General features: G+C 37.3%; 1 protein-coding gene across 1 annotated transcript in view; it reads right to left on the reverse strand.

The window, feature by feature from the left end:
- Window positions 1–218: 218 nt before the first annotated feature.
- Window positions 219–16,550, reverse strand: part of LOC118734212 (beta-parvin) — a 167,995-nt gene continuing 151,663 nt past the window's right edge. The window contains exon 6 of the mRNA XM_036463931.1: window positions 219–732. Coding sequence (XP_036319824.1) covers window positions 656–732 — 77 coding nt within the window. The 3' untranslated portion in view covers window positions 219–655. The remainder of the gene's footprint in view (window positions 733–16,550) is intronic.

Genomic DNA, 16,550 nt, shown 5'->3' on the forward strand with positions numbered 1-16,550 from the left:
AATTTAAAGGTAAGAACAAATACATACATACCTAGATTAAAATAATATGAACCAAAATTATGATAACATTTGTTAATCATTCAAAGAAATAACAAAACATGTTTCATATGGTATAGCTTTGTATACATAGATAACTTAAGTTTTTGCTACTTGCTACAAAAATCGATATAACAGGGAAGGCATTAAAATAGTGGCTTAAGAATTGCAATTGTGCAGTGTTTTCGTTATGTTAGTTCTTCAATGTTGAATTGTAATACATATTTTATTGTAGGTACAAATGTATGTGTTAGCCTTCGTTCTGATACACAAATATATTTATTTTAGGACATAAAAAATATACATAACGCCGATGTTTTTGCAAAACCGCATATCTTCCGGCACTCAAACTTTAGAGAGCGAACAAACGGGTTTACTTTGAGGGCATTGCCTTGATAGGCGGTATTTTCTCTAGCTATTATTTTACAAATCTGTTGTTTTAATAACGATTATAAGATTTTTATGCATAAATGGAGGCCTGGAATTCAGGGTTACCAAATCTTATTTTTGCCACAATGACGATCCAGGCGGTTTTGAAACTCGCCGATGGAGGGTTTTGCAAAAACATCGACGATATTTATAAGCGCACTCCTCCAATTTATTTGAAAAGATTGTTTCGTTAGGCCACGCTCCTGTATGTCGTAAATAAGTTGTACAAAACACGTAAGGTCGACTTAAGATCCATGTTGACTATATCTGCAATAACAAAAGAAAGAAAGAACCTTTTAGTCTCTTTTAATGTTTAAGAATTTATGTAACATTGGTTTGAACTAGAGAGCCGCTTAAATGATTTTACTTTGCACAGTATAGTAAAGTAAGAGTGTAAATGAAACAGCCTTATTGCGAGAGTCGTGTCGAATGCAAGTCGTTTTTCGAGAGTCGAATCGTATCGAAAATTTCACGTCATTGCCTAAAATTTACATTCGACAGAAATCTTGGCAGCACTGCATAGTTTTCTACAATTTTTGTCGTTTACTTATTTTACCACGACAGTCGACAATGCCGATGTTGTCGAGTCGTACTATTTATCCTAATTTACGACTTACGCAATGAGGCTGAACATGAGAGAGACTGATTTTAAACCACGATGTAGCGAACAGAAGGTGACGCATTCCGCAAACCGCTACTTTGGTTTTGCCGATTTTGACATTTCTCGTGTAAAAGCAAACGACGCCTCCAAAACTTTAAATGCACTGAAATTCACGAATACTTTCACTAAAATCGCCGTTTTCACATTTTCTTTGTTAATTGTTATTACAAATGATATATGTATGTTCACAATTACAAATTGAAAATTCATGAGAAAATTCTAAATTCTTTATATTAAAAAATTTGTTTCTATAATTTAAATAGGCTGAGTTCCAAGTTGATATATTGCAAACCATCAGCCTCTTTTATTTCTAAACTATAACTGATGGAAATGTCCAATATGCGTAACCATGTTCAAATGCCGAATTGGAGCTTAGTTGCGAAAATTGGTAATTTCCATCAATTATAGTTTAGAAATAAAATAGGCTGATGCTTTGCAATATACCAACTTGGAACTCAGCCTATTTAAATTATAGAAACAAATTTTTTAATATACAAAATTTATAATTTTCACATGAAATTTCAATTTGTACACGCTTGTCAATGGCATTTTCAATCTTGATAATTTATCAAGAAAAGAGCTTTTGATTTCTGTGGGATTCTAGCCCAATTCGATACAAATAATAAGAAATTGAAAAATTATAAAAATTTTTAATTTATCAAGTGCACAGAATAGGGCTGTAAGGCCCACTTGTAGAACATCCAGAGTTAAATATATAAATACAGAGTTCAGTACCTCAGAGTTAAATTTTTATATTCCTAAACCAGAGAATGGGACTTATGAATAAAAACTAAGCAATTGCTTTTTCTTAAAATTTCAGACCTTTTACACGATTTCTTCAAATAAATTTAAGTAAAAGGTCTGAAATTTTAAGAAAAAGCAACTGCTAAGTTTTTATTCATAAGGTCCAATGTCTTGCAGCATTGAAAACTGACCCAGAGTTAAGTAACCCGAGGGATTTCTAAATTAATTAGGTCGCTACCGGTGCTTGAAATTTTCATTTTTCACCAATTTCGAAATTTCGTATCAAAGGATTTTTCGATAACTAATGTAACATTTTTTTTCCAAAAAAAAAAACAATGTGGTTTCTATACCACGATGAGATACATAGTTGGTTTTTCATCAAAAAATACTTATGCCCCGCAATACCACATTTTTGAGAAGAAAAATTAAAAAAATTGGGTATTCTATTTTCAAGTTCAAACAAAATCCGACCATGAGTTTTTTGGAGCCGGTATATATTATTTTCAAGCACCTATATGTCCTAAGCATAATGGTGACAGCCGCATATCAAAATCATTATTTAAAATAAAAGTTATAGGCATTTTACCGAGTGTACAAAGAATGAAAAATTATCATCTACTATATTGTTACGATTATCCTTGACTTCTTGACAGATTTACCAAAAATATCTAGGTTCGTAACGCTGGATTGTTAAATAAACGCTCACGATGACCAAATTACAGTACAAATAACTTTATTATACAACAAACACTTACAGTAATTGCTAATGCAATAACAACACTTTACAATACTCGTTAAAGCAATTGCAACGCTTTACAAAACTTGCTTACACAATTTATCTCTGTTTCACAACTTGCTTATAGCTTGCTGATTCGCAACTGACTGACTTGTCTGGTAGATTGCTGACTTTAACTAACTTATACGGTTGACAAACGGCTCGATTACTTGCATAAACAGCCTTTATTTGCTTTGACTCATGCGTTTTCCTCTTTAAAATTCGCATAAGCAGCCGAACAAATGCACGAAATTTTTAGGAATTAACTCGGATCCGGGGAATTTTCGATGACAACACTGGTAAAAACGGCCCGATGTTGTCTCTTGTACAAGTAAGCAAACCATTTAGCCATTGGTACTGAAATAACAAAACATTAACTTGCAGGTTTGGAATGATTTAAAATACAATACAAAAAAAGAGCGTACACAACCATGCAGAGAAAATCGCGACTGGAGGTGGACCAAACAACACGGTTTTACTTTCCAACCTGGAACAGACCGTGAATAGATTGATGAACTACACTCTATATAATAGCCCTCCAGGAGAAGAGTTTGGAGTAGAAAATGAAGAAGAAAACCAAGATGAAAATGAGTCCGGTAGAGCAATCGAAATTTTAGAGGACCATGATATCCAGACGCCCTCGCGAAACCGGATACTCAATGAGAGAAATAGAACTGGACGCAAAGAACACCGCCAAATTGCACTATTAGAGCAGCAAACAAACAGGTTGATTTTCAAAATAAATCTCTTAATACCTTCAAAGATATTAAAAAGAGCCTTTCAAATATTGAGACTTACACAAAAAGATCTTACTATTTAAAAAAGGATAAACTATCTCTTTACAAGCAGGATATCGAGAATAAAAGAATGGCTCGAAAAGCTAAACTAGAACTTAAGAAAAAACTGCTTGAACTGAAACAAGAAATATATAGGAAGTAATCAAAAGTACAATTATTTTAAGAGAAAATGTCAAAGACTGCAGTGAACTCATTTTTATTTTTGCTATTTTTATTTAATGAAACAATGGAAATGATTTGTACCTGAAGCGATGAATATGCTTTGCTTATGTTTAATAAAAATGTAAAAAAAAATATGAAAAAATTAGTGCCAGCGCGACAAGACATTTTTTCTGCAGCTTGTCGCATAGGAACGTTATCATTTGGATTAGCTTCTTCTACGATTTTAACACTCCCGTCCTGGACGTCTGCAATGTTCACTTCTTCATAGGGGACATTGTCATGGTTTGGATTAGCTTCTTCTAAGATTTTAACACTCCCGTCCTGGACGTCTGCAATGTTCACTTCTTCATAGGGGACATTGTCATGGGTGCAAACATGATAAAAACATAGTAAGGTAAAACCGTTCTCTCAATTCGTCGGCCATGATTTTTTTTTGAAGTTTGCCAACATTTTAAAATCATATAAAATTGAGAGTAAAAAAAAGGAATTGTTCGAAGTTGTTGTTTGAGATTGAAAATGAGAATGTGTGTGTGAGTTTGTGTGTAAAATTTCAAAATTAAATTGCTTGCAAACGTCAAGAATTTGAAAAATTCCTCTCAGCGGTTCTACCTTCCTATTTTTGTATCATGGTTGCAAATATTATGTAGAGTCCCGCACAAACATTTATTATTAAAGTGGCTTTTGCAGGAGTGTAATGAAGTGAGCGAGCACTTAACAAACATCTAAACCGGCTGTTTAACACCCCAATAGTCCTCTCAATAATGTTTCTAGCTTTAGACTGCCGGCTATTATATAAGCTTTCTATAGATCCTGGTTCAGCATTTATGTAAGGCAAATAAGGCGCTAAAGCATAGCCAGCATCACTTTAAAAAATAAAAATAATACAATTCACACGTTTGAGTTGTATGGACGAAGAATTTTTAATCCCTAATAACTAATTGTTATCTGAACCACGGTTATACATTGACTCTAATTGTGATTTTAAACCGGAAATTTGAAAAACCATAGTCATGCGTAGCCCCTGGGTGCTTGGCATTAATGTATTTGATATTCATCAAATCGTCACACATCTAAAAGGGAAGAAAAATCTTATTTAACTTGCACGTACACATACTAGTCCACTTACTATCATTGCGTTTATACTGAAATACCCCTTCCGACAGTATTACAGGTGCTGCAAATTTTTCTCTGGTGCCACAATCTTGGCTTGTGTGCCGTCAATGCATCCGATTACTCCGTTTCAAAAAAAGTAATTTTTCACTCTCCTATTTTCGTCCTCTGTATACTTAGAGTTTATCCACTTATTGCAAAGAGTTGTTTGTAAGGCACTTAATGCTTCTGTTAACACAATTGAAGCGGTAGGCTGGGCTAACCCAAGTAATGCTTCATTACCAACACTCTGTTGATATGATCCTTGCGCCAAAATCTCAAGCTTTATAATATTTGGTATGGCTGATTTTTTCTTTCGTACACGCAATTTATTTTCTATTTATGTTAAAATATATATAACAGATTGCTTTGAAAGTCTAAAGTTTCTTTGAAACCTGAAGACATTTTTTAGTAATTGAGCATATGCATAAAATTTATCTGAGTTACTCACATTCAAAATGTATTCAACAAAGTGTGATTGAATTTGACATTGCTCTCAGAAGAACCATCCTATAAAGTGAAATTGAAAAAATTTTGTATGAATTTTGAAACGATTGTTTATATTTTTTGGCATAATAGTACCTTAAAAGAAAGCCTACCTGAATTGTCAATCTCACCTTGTTTAATTAGGGACACGATATCGAACAGAAAGTATCGATATGGTACTCATTTAAAGTATCGCTTTAAAAATATCGGGTACCCATTAATATCGGAATAAAAAGACTCGATATTCCAAATATCGATACCAAAATACAAAAAATTTATATGAATATAGGTCTCGTATATAGGCCGCTGTGGTGTAATGATTAGAAGTGCTCAAAACTTGAAAATGAAAAACAGCTTCCCATTAAAAAAAAATCGCCGTTCAAAGTCGACATAAAACTGTAGGGACCCCTTTTGTGCCACAACATTAATAGCCCGAACACAATGAAAACGACGAGCTATGGACTATAGCTGTCAAATTAATTTAACACGTACTCTTATGTAGATAATTATTTTGGCGCCGACCGGGCTACGCGACGACTGTGGTTGTGGCCAGATTAGATCTATTTCTATTTTTCCAGCAACAGATAAGGTTCTTCCTCTTCTTTTATGTCAAACTCGTACAAATTCATGATGTCGCCGACACATTCAAAAAAATCATGTCGCCATCGACAAAGCGTTTAGACAATGAAGATAACAAATTGGAAGCTGTGGCCCGTAGCTCGTCGTTTTTAATGTGTTCAGAACTTAAGGCGCACTTTACAAATCGGAGGAGAATCTCGGTCAAACACTAACATATTGTGTAACAACACGTAGAGATTGAGGTGTTGTCTTAAAATACCGAGGTCGCGGGTTCAAATTCCACCACATGCAATCCTAACTAATTGTTAATAACATTATCCTTGTAATGTGAGTGTTGCGAAGACATTAATAGTAATACGAACCTTGTTATAAAATTAAGGTTAAGTGAAAAAACCGCGTGTCTTTTCTTTAAAAATTCAGAATTCAAGAGAGTTTATTACAAAAAATACAATTCTCAGTTGTCAATACACCTTGCTCACATCATTGTATTCATATCAAGGGAATTTGAAGCATCTCTTAAAAGCCTTCTTTCGACAGTCTCTATGCGAGTCTCTTCAGTTTCTTCATGCGAATTTATATAAAACCCAATTGATGTTGCAGAGAACATTACTTTTTATTTGACTATGAAAATTGCTCGCATGAGAAAATTTAAATTGAAAACAACAGCTGACATGTCAGAGTTTACAATAAAAGTAAACAAAAACTACACTCATTAACAATAGAGCATCTATCGGGCGTATTAAAACGGTAATACGAAAACTTATTTTATACGATACGCTTGCAAACGTTTATCTCTATCGTAAGGAAATTCATAATAGGGGTGTAGAACTTAAAAAAGAAATAATGAACACGAAATAAATGAAAATTCTACTGGCCGTGGGACTCGAACCCACGACTAGTGATATAACTTTTTAGAAAAGAATCGGTATAGAATACTCTAAAAAAGTATCGATGCCAGTATCATATTTGCAAAAAAGTATCGATAATACTTGTACTTCCAAGTATTCTCAAAGCAAACGCAAAAAGTAAACAAAAATCAGATTGCTTTGCTTTTTCACCTCTTCCTATTTGTAAATTGAAAGTCTCTGCTCTTAATAGTTTTAATCTGAACTGAAGGAGTTTTTCGAATAAACTTCCGATAAATTAGTTTTACATGCTTAAATTAAATGTTTATGGCGAAAAGCTTACTTCCAAGTTTTTAAAAACAAATATTTTATAATTGTTTGACGCGTACATGTATTTATAAATAACTTTACTTTGAAAATGAAATGCAAATGTAGAAGACGAGAAGCAAGTGCGGTGAAGCCCATTCTCTATTGGAAAGATAAGCTCTCTTTCATAAAAATTTTCTTCAAGAATGGGCTGGATTTCACAACGAAGGTAGAATACATCGGTTAACGACGGCTGCCTTATGCTGGAGAGTACCCAAGTTGTCGAGTCGGAAGACCATCCTCATCCACCATTCATTATCAAAGAGGAGGGGAGGCAAGATATTCGTTTTTCAATTATTTAAACATTTTTACCCGAAGCCAATGTGGAAATGACAGCTACATTTTCTTCTAGGTTGTGTAAAAATTTCATAACTGTGTCAATTGCGAGTAGCTCACTAGAACAAAATATGTATTAATTATTAGTATGGGAGTCAGACTGTCCAGATTTGGCGATTTCGCGCCAATTTGTCGATTTTTTTTTTGGATACCTTCGCGTAAAAATTTAGGAAATTGCCATTGGCGATTTTTGGCGATTTTTTCCCTTCAAATACATTTTTTCCAATTATAAAAATATACAAAACTTAGTTTTCCACGATAATTTTACAGAAGAGGCTAATGAACTGCGTGAGAAACTTGACTTGAGAAGCTTATTAAAAAATTTTTAATCACCCCAATCGAAGAACTTTTGAAACGATTACCTAGTCAATTCAATACTTTAAAAAAAGCTTTGATTTTGTCACCAGAAAAGTGTTTGAATCACAAGAGGCCGAGTTTCAGGAACCTGCCAATTCACTATTTGACTTTGAAGGAAAGAAAACTTTTAACTTTCCCATGGAATAACTTTTCTCAGAACCATTCCATCTGACTCTGAAGAATTTTGGATAATTGCTTACGGAGTGAAAACCGCAACAGGCAATAAAATGTTTGGAAATATAAATAAATGTATATTATTATCCTTGCCGCACTCACATGGTTTGTTGAGCGTGTTTTTTTTCCGTAAGGCCGTGGTTACGCCACCAATTTCGATTGGCAATCACCGTGCAATTGTTGTTGTGCACAGCACGGAGTAAGAGAATTTTCGAAATCGAACAGCCAGCACGATTTGCTGGGTGAACCAAACAGCCAGCACGCCAATTTTTCAGGGTGGCAATACGCTATTTTGCTAAAAAGTATTAGTATTAAACATTAGAATAGTAAAAAATATTTTATTATTATAAAGTAGATATTAAAAAAAATATTATTATAAAAATTAAATATTAAAGAAAGAAAAAATATTAAGTTGTTCTTCCATTTTTCATTTTCCGACTTCAATTTTGATGCATTTTTAGTTGCATTTTTACTTCAGTGCTGCCATTGTGTGCGAAACTGTATGAAATGGAAAAAGGCATTTCTTAAGAAGCAACCCTGTGCTCGCCAATCAGCAAACAGAGCGTAACCACTTCTCACCAATCACCGAAATTTTTCTCTTTTGATTACCAATTAAAATTGGTGGCATAACCACGGCCTATGGAATTCAACAAAAACTACGATTCGAAATAGGATGAAGTTGGAAAGCCTTAATTCAATAGTTCGAATAAAGTGTTATATGAAGGCTGATCGTTTCTGCTGCAAAACGTTTCCAATATCAAACAGTATGTTATCAAGGTTCAATAGCTCAATATATGATACAATAGGTGATTTTGAAGAAATTGTGGAAACAGCTGATCTCGCCGTATTATATTTATTTTATTTTTAGCGCCGAGCGCTTAAAAGCGGATTGTGCGATTAATCAATTAATATGAGTTATAATAAATTTAATAACTGCGCAGTCCTATTGCAAAATGTGTTGAAACACATATTTTTAAAAAGTATGCGTATTTTTAAAGAAAATTTATTGCACATCACTATTATATAAGTGATTTGTGTTATTTATTATTACCCTCTGAAGATATTATATTCGTTTTTGGTTTTAAAAAGTATATTATAACAAGATCTCAATTTTAAAATAAAAGATTTGTTAAATTGATTTCATGAATTTTATTTAAAAAAAATTGGCGATTTTTGGCGATTTTTTTTCAGAAATTGTGCTTTTTTTAAACAATCTGGACACCCTGATGGGAGTATACATATCGTGGCCCGTATGCCATAAACATGAATGTGTAAAAATGAAAATTTTGGGAAATCAAGTTTGAAAGTTTTTTTGCGAGACTTAGCTCTACATTTATGCAATTGAAATTGTAAAATATTTACTTTCCGTGTACGGATGGTATTCTGGGTTTTGGTATAACATAGAAATTCCAAATATTAACCAAGTCAACCCAGTATCTCAAAACTGATAAATTTGCACATTCATGCTTCTCGCATGAGAGTGATGATATCGAGCGCTAACCGCCAAAATAACGTAAGCGACATTTTTGTCAAAATTTTCTTTTTGATGCAGAAATGTATCTAGATGCTCTAGGAATATTTCTACATCAAAAAGAAAATTTTGAAAAAAAAAATCTCGCTTACGTTATTTTGGCGGTTAGGGCTCGATATGTGAATTAAAAAATTGTAAAGGCTTGTTTTTCGGGTTTTCGGTTTTTGAGTTATGACAGGATTGAAGTAAATGAGCTTTGTGTTCATTTTCATAACATTCATATTGGATATTGAAGTTAATATTCGAACGTTCGCCACAATATTTATTGGGTAATTAAAAAAAAAATTACTTAAAAAAGTTCTTAACTCGTCGATACTTTTCGACATTCGCGATATTTACTCAGTACTTGTGAAAAACTATCGAGTTCTCGATACTACTCAGTACTCATAAAATTATCGATATTCTGTACTCGGTACTCGTATCGTTCTATCACTACCCACGACCTTGTGGCTCGTTCATCCGTATTACTGCCGTCTGTAAGGGTAAAATTATTATGCGCATATGTGTACCAGATTATATGCATAAGCTTTGCCGTCTGTCACAGCTTTTACTTCGCTGTTGCAGCCGCCTTTATACCTGCGCTCGCACTCATGGCAACTCTTGAACGTTCTGAAGTTTATCGCTCATTCTCTCGCTGTTCGCAGTATTCATTCACTTGACCTTTCTCACTGTCGAACATTCTACGTCATTCCTCGAACATTCTGCCATTTTCTTGTTGTTCGCTTCGCCTTGCCATAGTATTCGCCACACTGCCCTCCACCTAAATCTGATCGCTCCGATCAGACATAATTGCTGCTCCAAACGCTGCAAGCCTTTCCAAGTGTACCACCTTCATTTTGTTTGACGATTTTATACGGACCTTCCCAGTTGCATTTGAGTTTTGGGGACAAACCTTTCTTCCGTTGTGGATTGTACAGCAACACTAACTCTCCCTCCTGGAAACCCTCGGAGTTCATCGCCTTATCATACCTGGCCTTTATCTTGTCACTCATAATTTGAGTACGCTCTCTCACAAGAGCATTTATCTCTCTCAGCTCTTCTTTCAGGATGTTGGACGTCTCTTTCCCAATTCTTTTGGCATCACCACTTACTCCAAACTTCAGGTCACTTGGCAAACGAAATTCAATGCCGAAGATTACCTTGGCAGGAGTTTTACCCGTGGTTTCATGCACTGCTGACCGGTATCCTATCAGGAACAAGGGTATGTGGACATCCCAATCTTTCTGATTCTTGTCCACGACCTTCGGTTCGGTTGAACCGTTCCACCATGCCATCTGATTGGGGATGAAGGGCCGTTGTTCGAGTTTTCCTGATACTCAGTATCGGGCATATCTCTCGGAACACCACCGTTTAAAAATTTCTTCCCTGGTCAGAGTGCAGCTCTGACTGTCCGTCTCCAGTCCAGATCTGGATCTTCCTGCTGACACTTTCGTAGCTGTTCTTCCAGTCTCTCAATCCACCGAGCTAGCTGTCCTTCTGGATTCTTGAACTGTAGGAGCCACTTCAGCCCTGCATGATCCGTTCCAACTCGGAAACGTTGCCCACAGAGGTACTTGTGGAAATGTTTGAAGCACTCCACCAACGCTTGTATTTCTCTCCGCGTTACGCAGTAGTTCCTCTCTGGTTTCCCAATAGACCAGCTATAGTAGGCAACTACCTTCTCCTGCTTATCAATTACAGTACGCCTCCTATGGTGTCCAAAATAAACGTTTCACTTGGAACCGGACACGCTAGCATATGCGCAGAATATAGCCGGTCCTTCAGAGCTTGGAAAGCATCCTCCTGCTCCTTGTTCCACTCGAAGGCTCTATTTTTCCTAGTGAGCTCATGAAGACTATTAGCAACGCTGGCGAAATTCATATGCATAGATGCATAGCCCAAGAAAACCTCGTAGTTCGTGCAGGTTCCTAGATTTTGGCCAATCCTTTACTGCTTCTATCTTTTTCTTCGCAGTACAGACGCCCTCCGTTGTCACCTTATGCCCAAAGTAGTTCACCTCCTTCTTGGACAATGAGCACTTTTTAGGACTTAGCTTCAGACCAGCGGCAGCTATCCTCTGGAAAACTTCTTCCAAATTTTTAAGGTGTTCTTCAAAGATTTCACCCAATACGATAATGTCGTCTAGATACACCAAACATGTTTTCCAATGCAGTCCCTTAAGCACATGGTCCATAAGTGTTAAAAAAGTGGCAGGAGCGTTGCATAATCCAAAAGGCATCACCGTGAATTGCCACAGACCATCTTTAAAGCTGTCTTCTCCTTGTCCTCGTCACTTACCTCCACTTGGTAATAACCGCTCTTAAGGTCGAGTGTTGAGAATCACTTCGTTCCAGTCAACGAGTCCAGAGTATCATCGATCCTGGGAGGTGGAACCTCATTTGACCATCCTTATTCTTCACAAGTACTACCGGCGAACTCCATGGACTCGCTGATGCTTCAATCACACCACTCTCGCTCATTTCTTTTATGATCTGGCTTACAGCGTCACGTTTGGCAAGTGGAACACTTCAAGAAGCTTGACGGATTGGCCTTGCATCGCCAGTATCAATGCGATGTTTCACAACGTTCGTCCTGCCTGGTTTGTTGCCAGCCTTGTCGGAGAAGTTCTTTAGCCTTGTGCTGGTGCTTTCCTTTCGAACCTTCTCTCCATGCATTGATATCTTCCGCAATGTCATTCTCGCCAATGGAATCGCTTTCAGGTATCTTTTCGCAGTGGAAGATTGCCTCTACCTCTCGACATTGCCCCAGTACAGTTCGTCTTCGGAGTTTGGTTGGTGATTTGAAGCACTCGAACTGGGATGCGTCCATCTTTTTGCGTCATAGCCGGGGTTTCACCAATAAAAACGTCCGGTGTAGAATTCTGTGTTGCTTCGACAACCCACAACTTTTTTGTCCCACAATCTCAATCAATCTTCGCCCAAGCAACTGCTTCCGACTTCGGTGGAATCTGTTTTTCGATTTTCTCTAGGATCGGCGCTTGCTGCTGTACGGGCCCGCATACCCAAAGCTAAGAGACACTTCCATGTGGTTATACGTCATGATCCTGTTCTTCATGTCGATCTGCATACCTTGATGTAATAAGAAGTCTACTCCAATGATGACTTCATCCACAATCTCCGCGACCATGAACTTGTGTAACACCGTCACATTCCCTATTGCGACTTTGCATATTACCTCTCCTACAACTTGGGTGTCCTCACCAGTTGTTGTCCTCAACCTTGCTTCAGGTAATGGCCTTACCTCTTTAGTGACCAAATCAGATCAAATGAAGGAATGTGATGCGCCCGTATCCACAGTTAGTACTCGCTCATGTCCGTCCACATATCCACCAAGAGTAACGTTGCTCGCTTTTCTGAAAATTCGCGAGACGTAGATTATGGGGCATTCAATGGCGAGAGCCAGCGCGCGCCCCTTCTTGCTGGCTCGTTTAAGTTTAACGACTGATTGGAGTTGGGTTCGTCTCCCTCAGCCCTGCGTTTTCGTCATGCTGAATTGTTGAGCCCAATGGAACTTGCGCTGCAATCATGAGCGAAGTGGCCTGGCTTCCCACATTTAAAACATTTACCAGAGCCATCTTTCTTCGCGCCCAGCACCTTGATTATCTTCTTCAGCATTTTATTTGCCTCGTCCGGTGTTTCCACTTCCACCCTATGGGCTTTGTAGGCTGGTCTACTTAAGAGTGTTGCCGTTTCACATGTCTGAGCATACGAGACGGTTTCAGCAAATGTTGTCTTTGGATTCGCATATGTCTCTCGCTTGGTTGGTATTCCGTTGGTGAACCTCTGGATTTTTACCCTTTCGAGGTGCTTACCAGATGCGCCTCCAATTGCCAAGTGGGCCAACCTCTCGATCTCTGACGCGAATTCCTGTAGAGTCTCGTTGGATTTTTGGCAGCGATTCTCCAGATCCATCTGGTAAATCTGTCTCCAGTGCTTGCTACTATAACGTCTTTCCACTGCAGACATTAACGCATCGTAACTGTTCCTTTTACAGTCAGGGGTAGTCTGCAAGATGTCCGCTGCAGGTCCTTTTAATGCAACGAACAGAGCAGCGGATTTATCCTCCATGTTCCAGTTGTTTGCTATAGCCGTCTTTTCGAACTGGAGCTTAAAGACTAGGAAAGGAAACGTGCCGTCAAAGGATGCGGTCGTTACGTTTGGATCGTTCGTCGAAGTAGCTGGCCGATTCAACTGCAAATCTCGGAGACGACCTTTCAACTCGTTTGCTTTAGCTTCAACTTTCTTTTAATTAGCTCTTCGATTTTGTCTTGCCGCTCCTCGATTTTATTCTGCCTCCCTTTGAGTTCCGCATTATCTTTGACTAAATCCTGCCGAAGCTGTGATCTGTGCTTCCAGCTGGGACGACATGCGTGTTTCCTGCTCTTGTAGCTGTGATGAAATCTGCGATGACATCTGCGACATGGCAGCTAATAACGTGTTCATGTCCATAACTGTTGATGAACTAGGAACCTTTTGCTGTTTAACCTTCCCAGATATCTATTGCACATCCTTCGACGAATAAGCAGCCTCTTCCTTCTGTTCGTCCTTCGTGGAAGTCGCGTCGTCCTCACGATGGAAGTCGTAATTGGTCAACGTCAGCGCCTTTTCTTTTCCATACCCTCTCGCAGCCGTGATAGTAACTCCACTTTTTTTCGGAGGTGGTTAAATTTCGCTCCTCCAACTCCTGTTTGAGTTCCTCGATCTTTAGCTCATGAATTTTTGCAATTTTCAAAAGTTTATTCTTCGGGATTTATTTAGCAATCCCACTTCTGACACCAATTGTTACGATTATCCTTGACTACTTGACAGATTTACCAAAAATCCCTAGGTTCGTATCGCTGTTAAATAAACGCTCCCGATGACCAAATTCCAGGACAAATAACTTTATTGTACAATAAACTCTTTACAAAACCAGCTAACACAATTTATCTCTGTTTCACAACTTGCTCGTAGCTTAGTGATTCGCAAATGACTGACTTGTCTGGTAGCTTGTTGACTTACAACTAACTTACCTCGCTGTAGCAGCCGCCTTATATACCTGCGTTCGCACTCATGGCAATTCTAGAATGTTCTGAAGTGTATCGCTCATTCTACGTCATTCCTCGAACATTCTGCCAGTTTCTTGTTGTTCACTTCGGGTTGCCGCAGTATTCGCCACAATGTATTTGTAGAAGTATGTAACGGGTGATGACAAAAAAATGAGACTTTTGTTAAACTACTTTAATTTAAAAGCCATCGCATCGAATCAGTAGGCGTTGATTTCTGACGTTTCCATGGATATTTAAACTAGTTTTGTAATTTTTGTTTCCAGAAAAAATAAGTTTTCAGGAAAATGCCGCCGAAGCAACATACCATCCGCGATCCGCGAGCGCGTTGTGCAGTTCTATAAAAAAATGAAAACCTTGGCAAAGTATTTACCGTTAATCATTTTAAAAGCGAGGGAGTTCCGAGATCTACTTCATATAGAATTCTTAAGACTTTGAGCGTGAAAAGAAAGTGTGGCAGTGGAAGGATTCCATTGATCATGACTAGACGGGCCCTATCCAGCCTTAAGGATAAGTTCAACAATAACATGATATAAGCCAACGAGACGCCGCTGCAAAAATGAATTCCCATCAGAGTTACATCTGCGAAACGTTAAAAAAGCTTCAAATAAAGTGCCGAAAAAAAGTTAGGTCACCAGAATACACCATCGAGCAAATATCTAAAATAAAGTCGCAATGCCGATGGATGATTCGAAATTTTAACAAAAAATCATACGTTTTGGAGGATGAAAGTTATTTTCCTCTCAGCAAATCTCAGGTGCCTGGAAATGATCGATTTTATACAAATGATGTTTCCAAATGTGACTCCAACGTTAAAGTGAAGTTCAAGCACAAATTTAAACCAAAAGTAATGCTCTACATCGCAATATCCAAGAAAGGAATTTCGAAGCCTTGGTTCAAGCCAAGTGGTCTTGCAGTGAATCAAGAAGTGTACCAGAAGGAATGTTTGGGAAAAATTTTGATCCCTTTTCTTAGAAAGTACCATTCTGATGGTAACTATGTTTTCTGGCCTGATAAAGCGTCGTCCCATTACGCAGTTAAAACGTAGGAGTTTTTAAATAAAGGAAAAGTTTATTTCGTACAAAAAGAGCGAGATCCTTCAAATTTGCCCCAATGAATTCCAATCGAGGATTTCTTTGGAAATTTAAGTTCGATGGTATACATCAATAACTGGAGAGCTAAAACTAGTGAAGAACTCAAAAAAAGAATTTGCGCATGTATTCGTAAAATAGACAAAAGTTCTGTCCAGGGGACATTCGGAGCTCTCACGTACGGCTGATCAGGGACCCTTTCCACTATACATCAAATTTTAGTAATACTCTACAGCATAGCAAATAATTTTATTGTACAATTTTTGTGAAAAAATAAAATGAACCCTTTTCATAACGTTTGAAAAAAAGTCAAATTTTTCCGTCATCACCCGTTATGTATTCATGTATATATGTGCCAGGTTACAGCCTAAACGGATGGACAGAATCGAATGAAATTTTGGCAGAGTATTGCCATGACTCCTGGGCCTATAAATAGGAAGAAAACAATTGGGATTCGACAAGGGGCGGGGCACCTCCCAATTTTTTATCAGCTATAACTTCGGAACCATAAGCCACATGAGCTTGAAATTTGGTATGCTAACATATCTATGGTAGGTCTATGATCTGTGCTTATAGTAAAGTATATATAAATGAGTTTTTTGAAAGGGGGCAGAGCAAATCCCACAGGCGTGAAATTTTGTATCAGCTACAACTTCGGAACCATAATATGAAGTTTGATATGAATACATATCCATGGTAGGTGCTTATAATAAGGTTTGTATACATTAGATGCCTTATTTTCTCCATACATTTTGTTAAAGTATTTCAGGTCCTCCCTCCGGCAGCAGAATATGAAAATAGGACGCTAATAACTTAACAAAATGCAAAAAAAAAATTCACTATTGCAAAAACTTGATGAGCTACTACTCCGAAATCCGTGATTTATAAGACTGTTTTGCTGTAGGTTTAGGTCCTTATATCAATAAACTTTCATCTTGCTTAAAAAAAGAAAAAAAGGATTTCCAACCTCATGAAGAATAAGCCGCTA

The sequence above is a fragment of the Rhagoletis pomonella genome, unplaced genomic scaffold, assembly GCF_013731165.1.
Source record: "Rhagoletis pomonella isolate Grant_MI unplaced genomic scaffold, Rhpom_1.0 Rhpom_scaffold_00002, whole genome shotgun sequence".
Lineage (NCBI taxonomy): Eukaryota > Metazoa > Arthropoda > Insecta > Diptera > Tephritidae > Rhagoletis > Rhagoletis pomonella.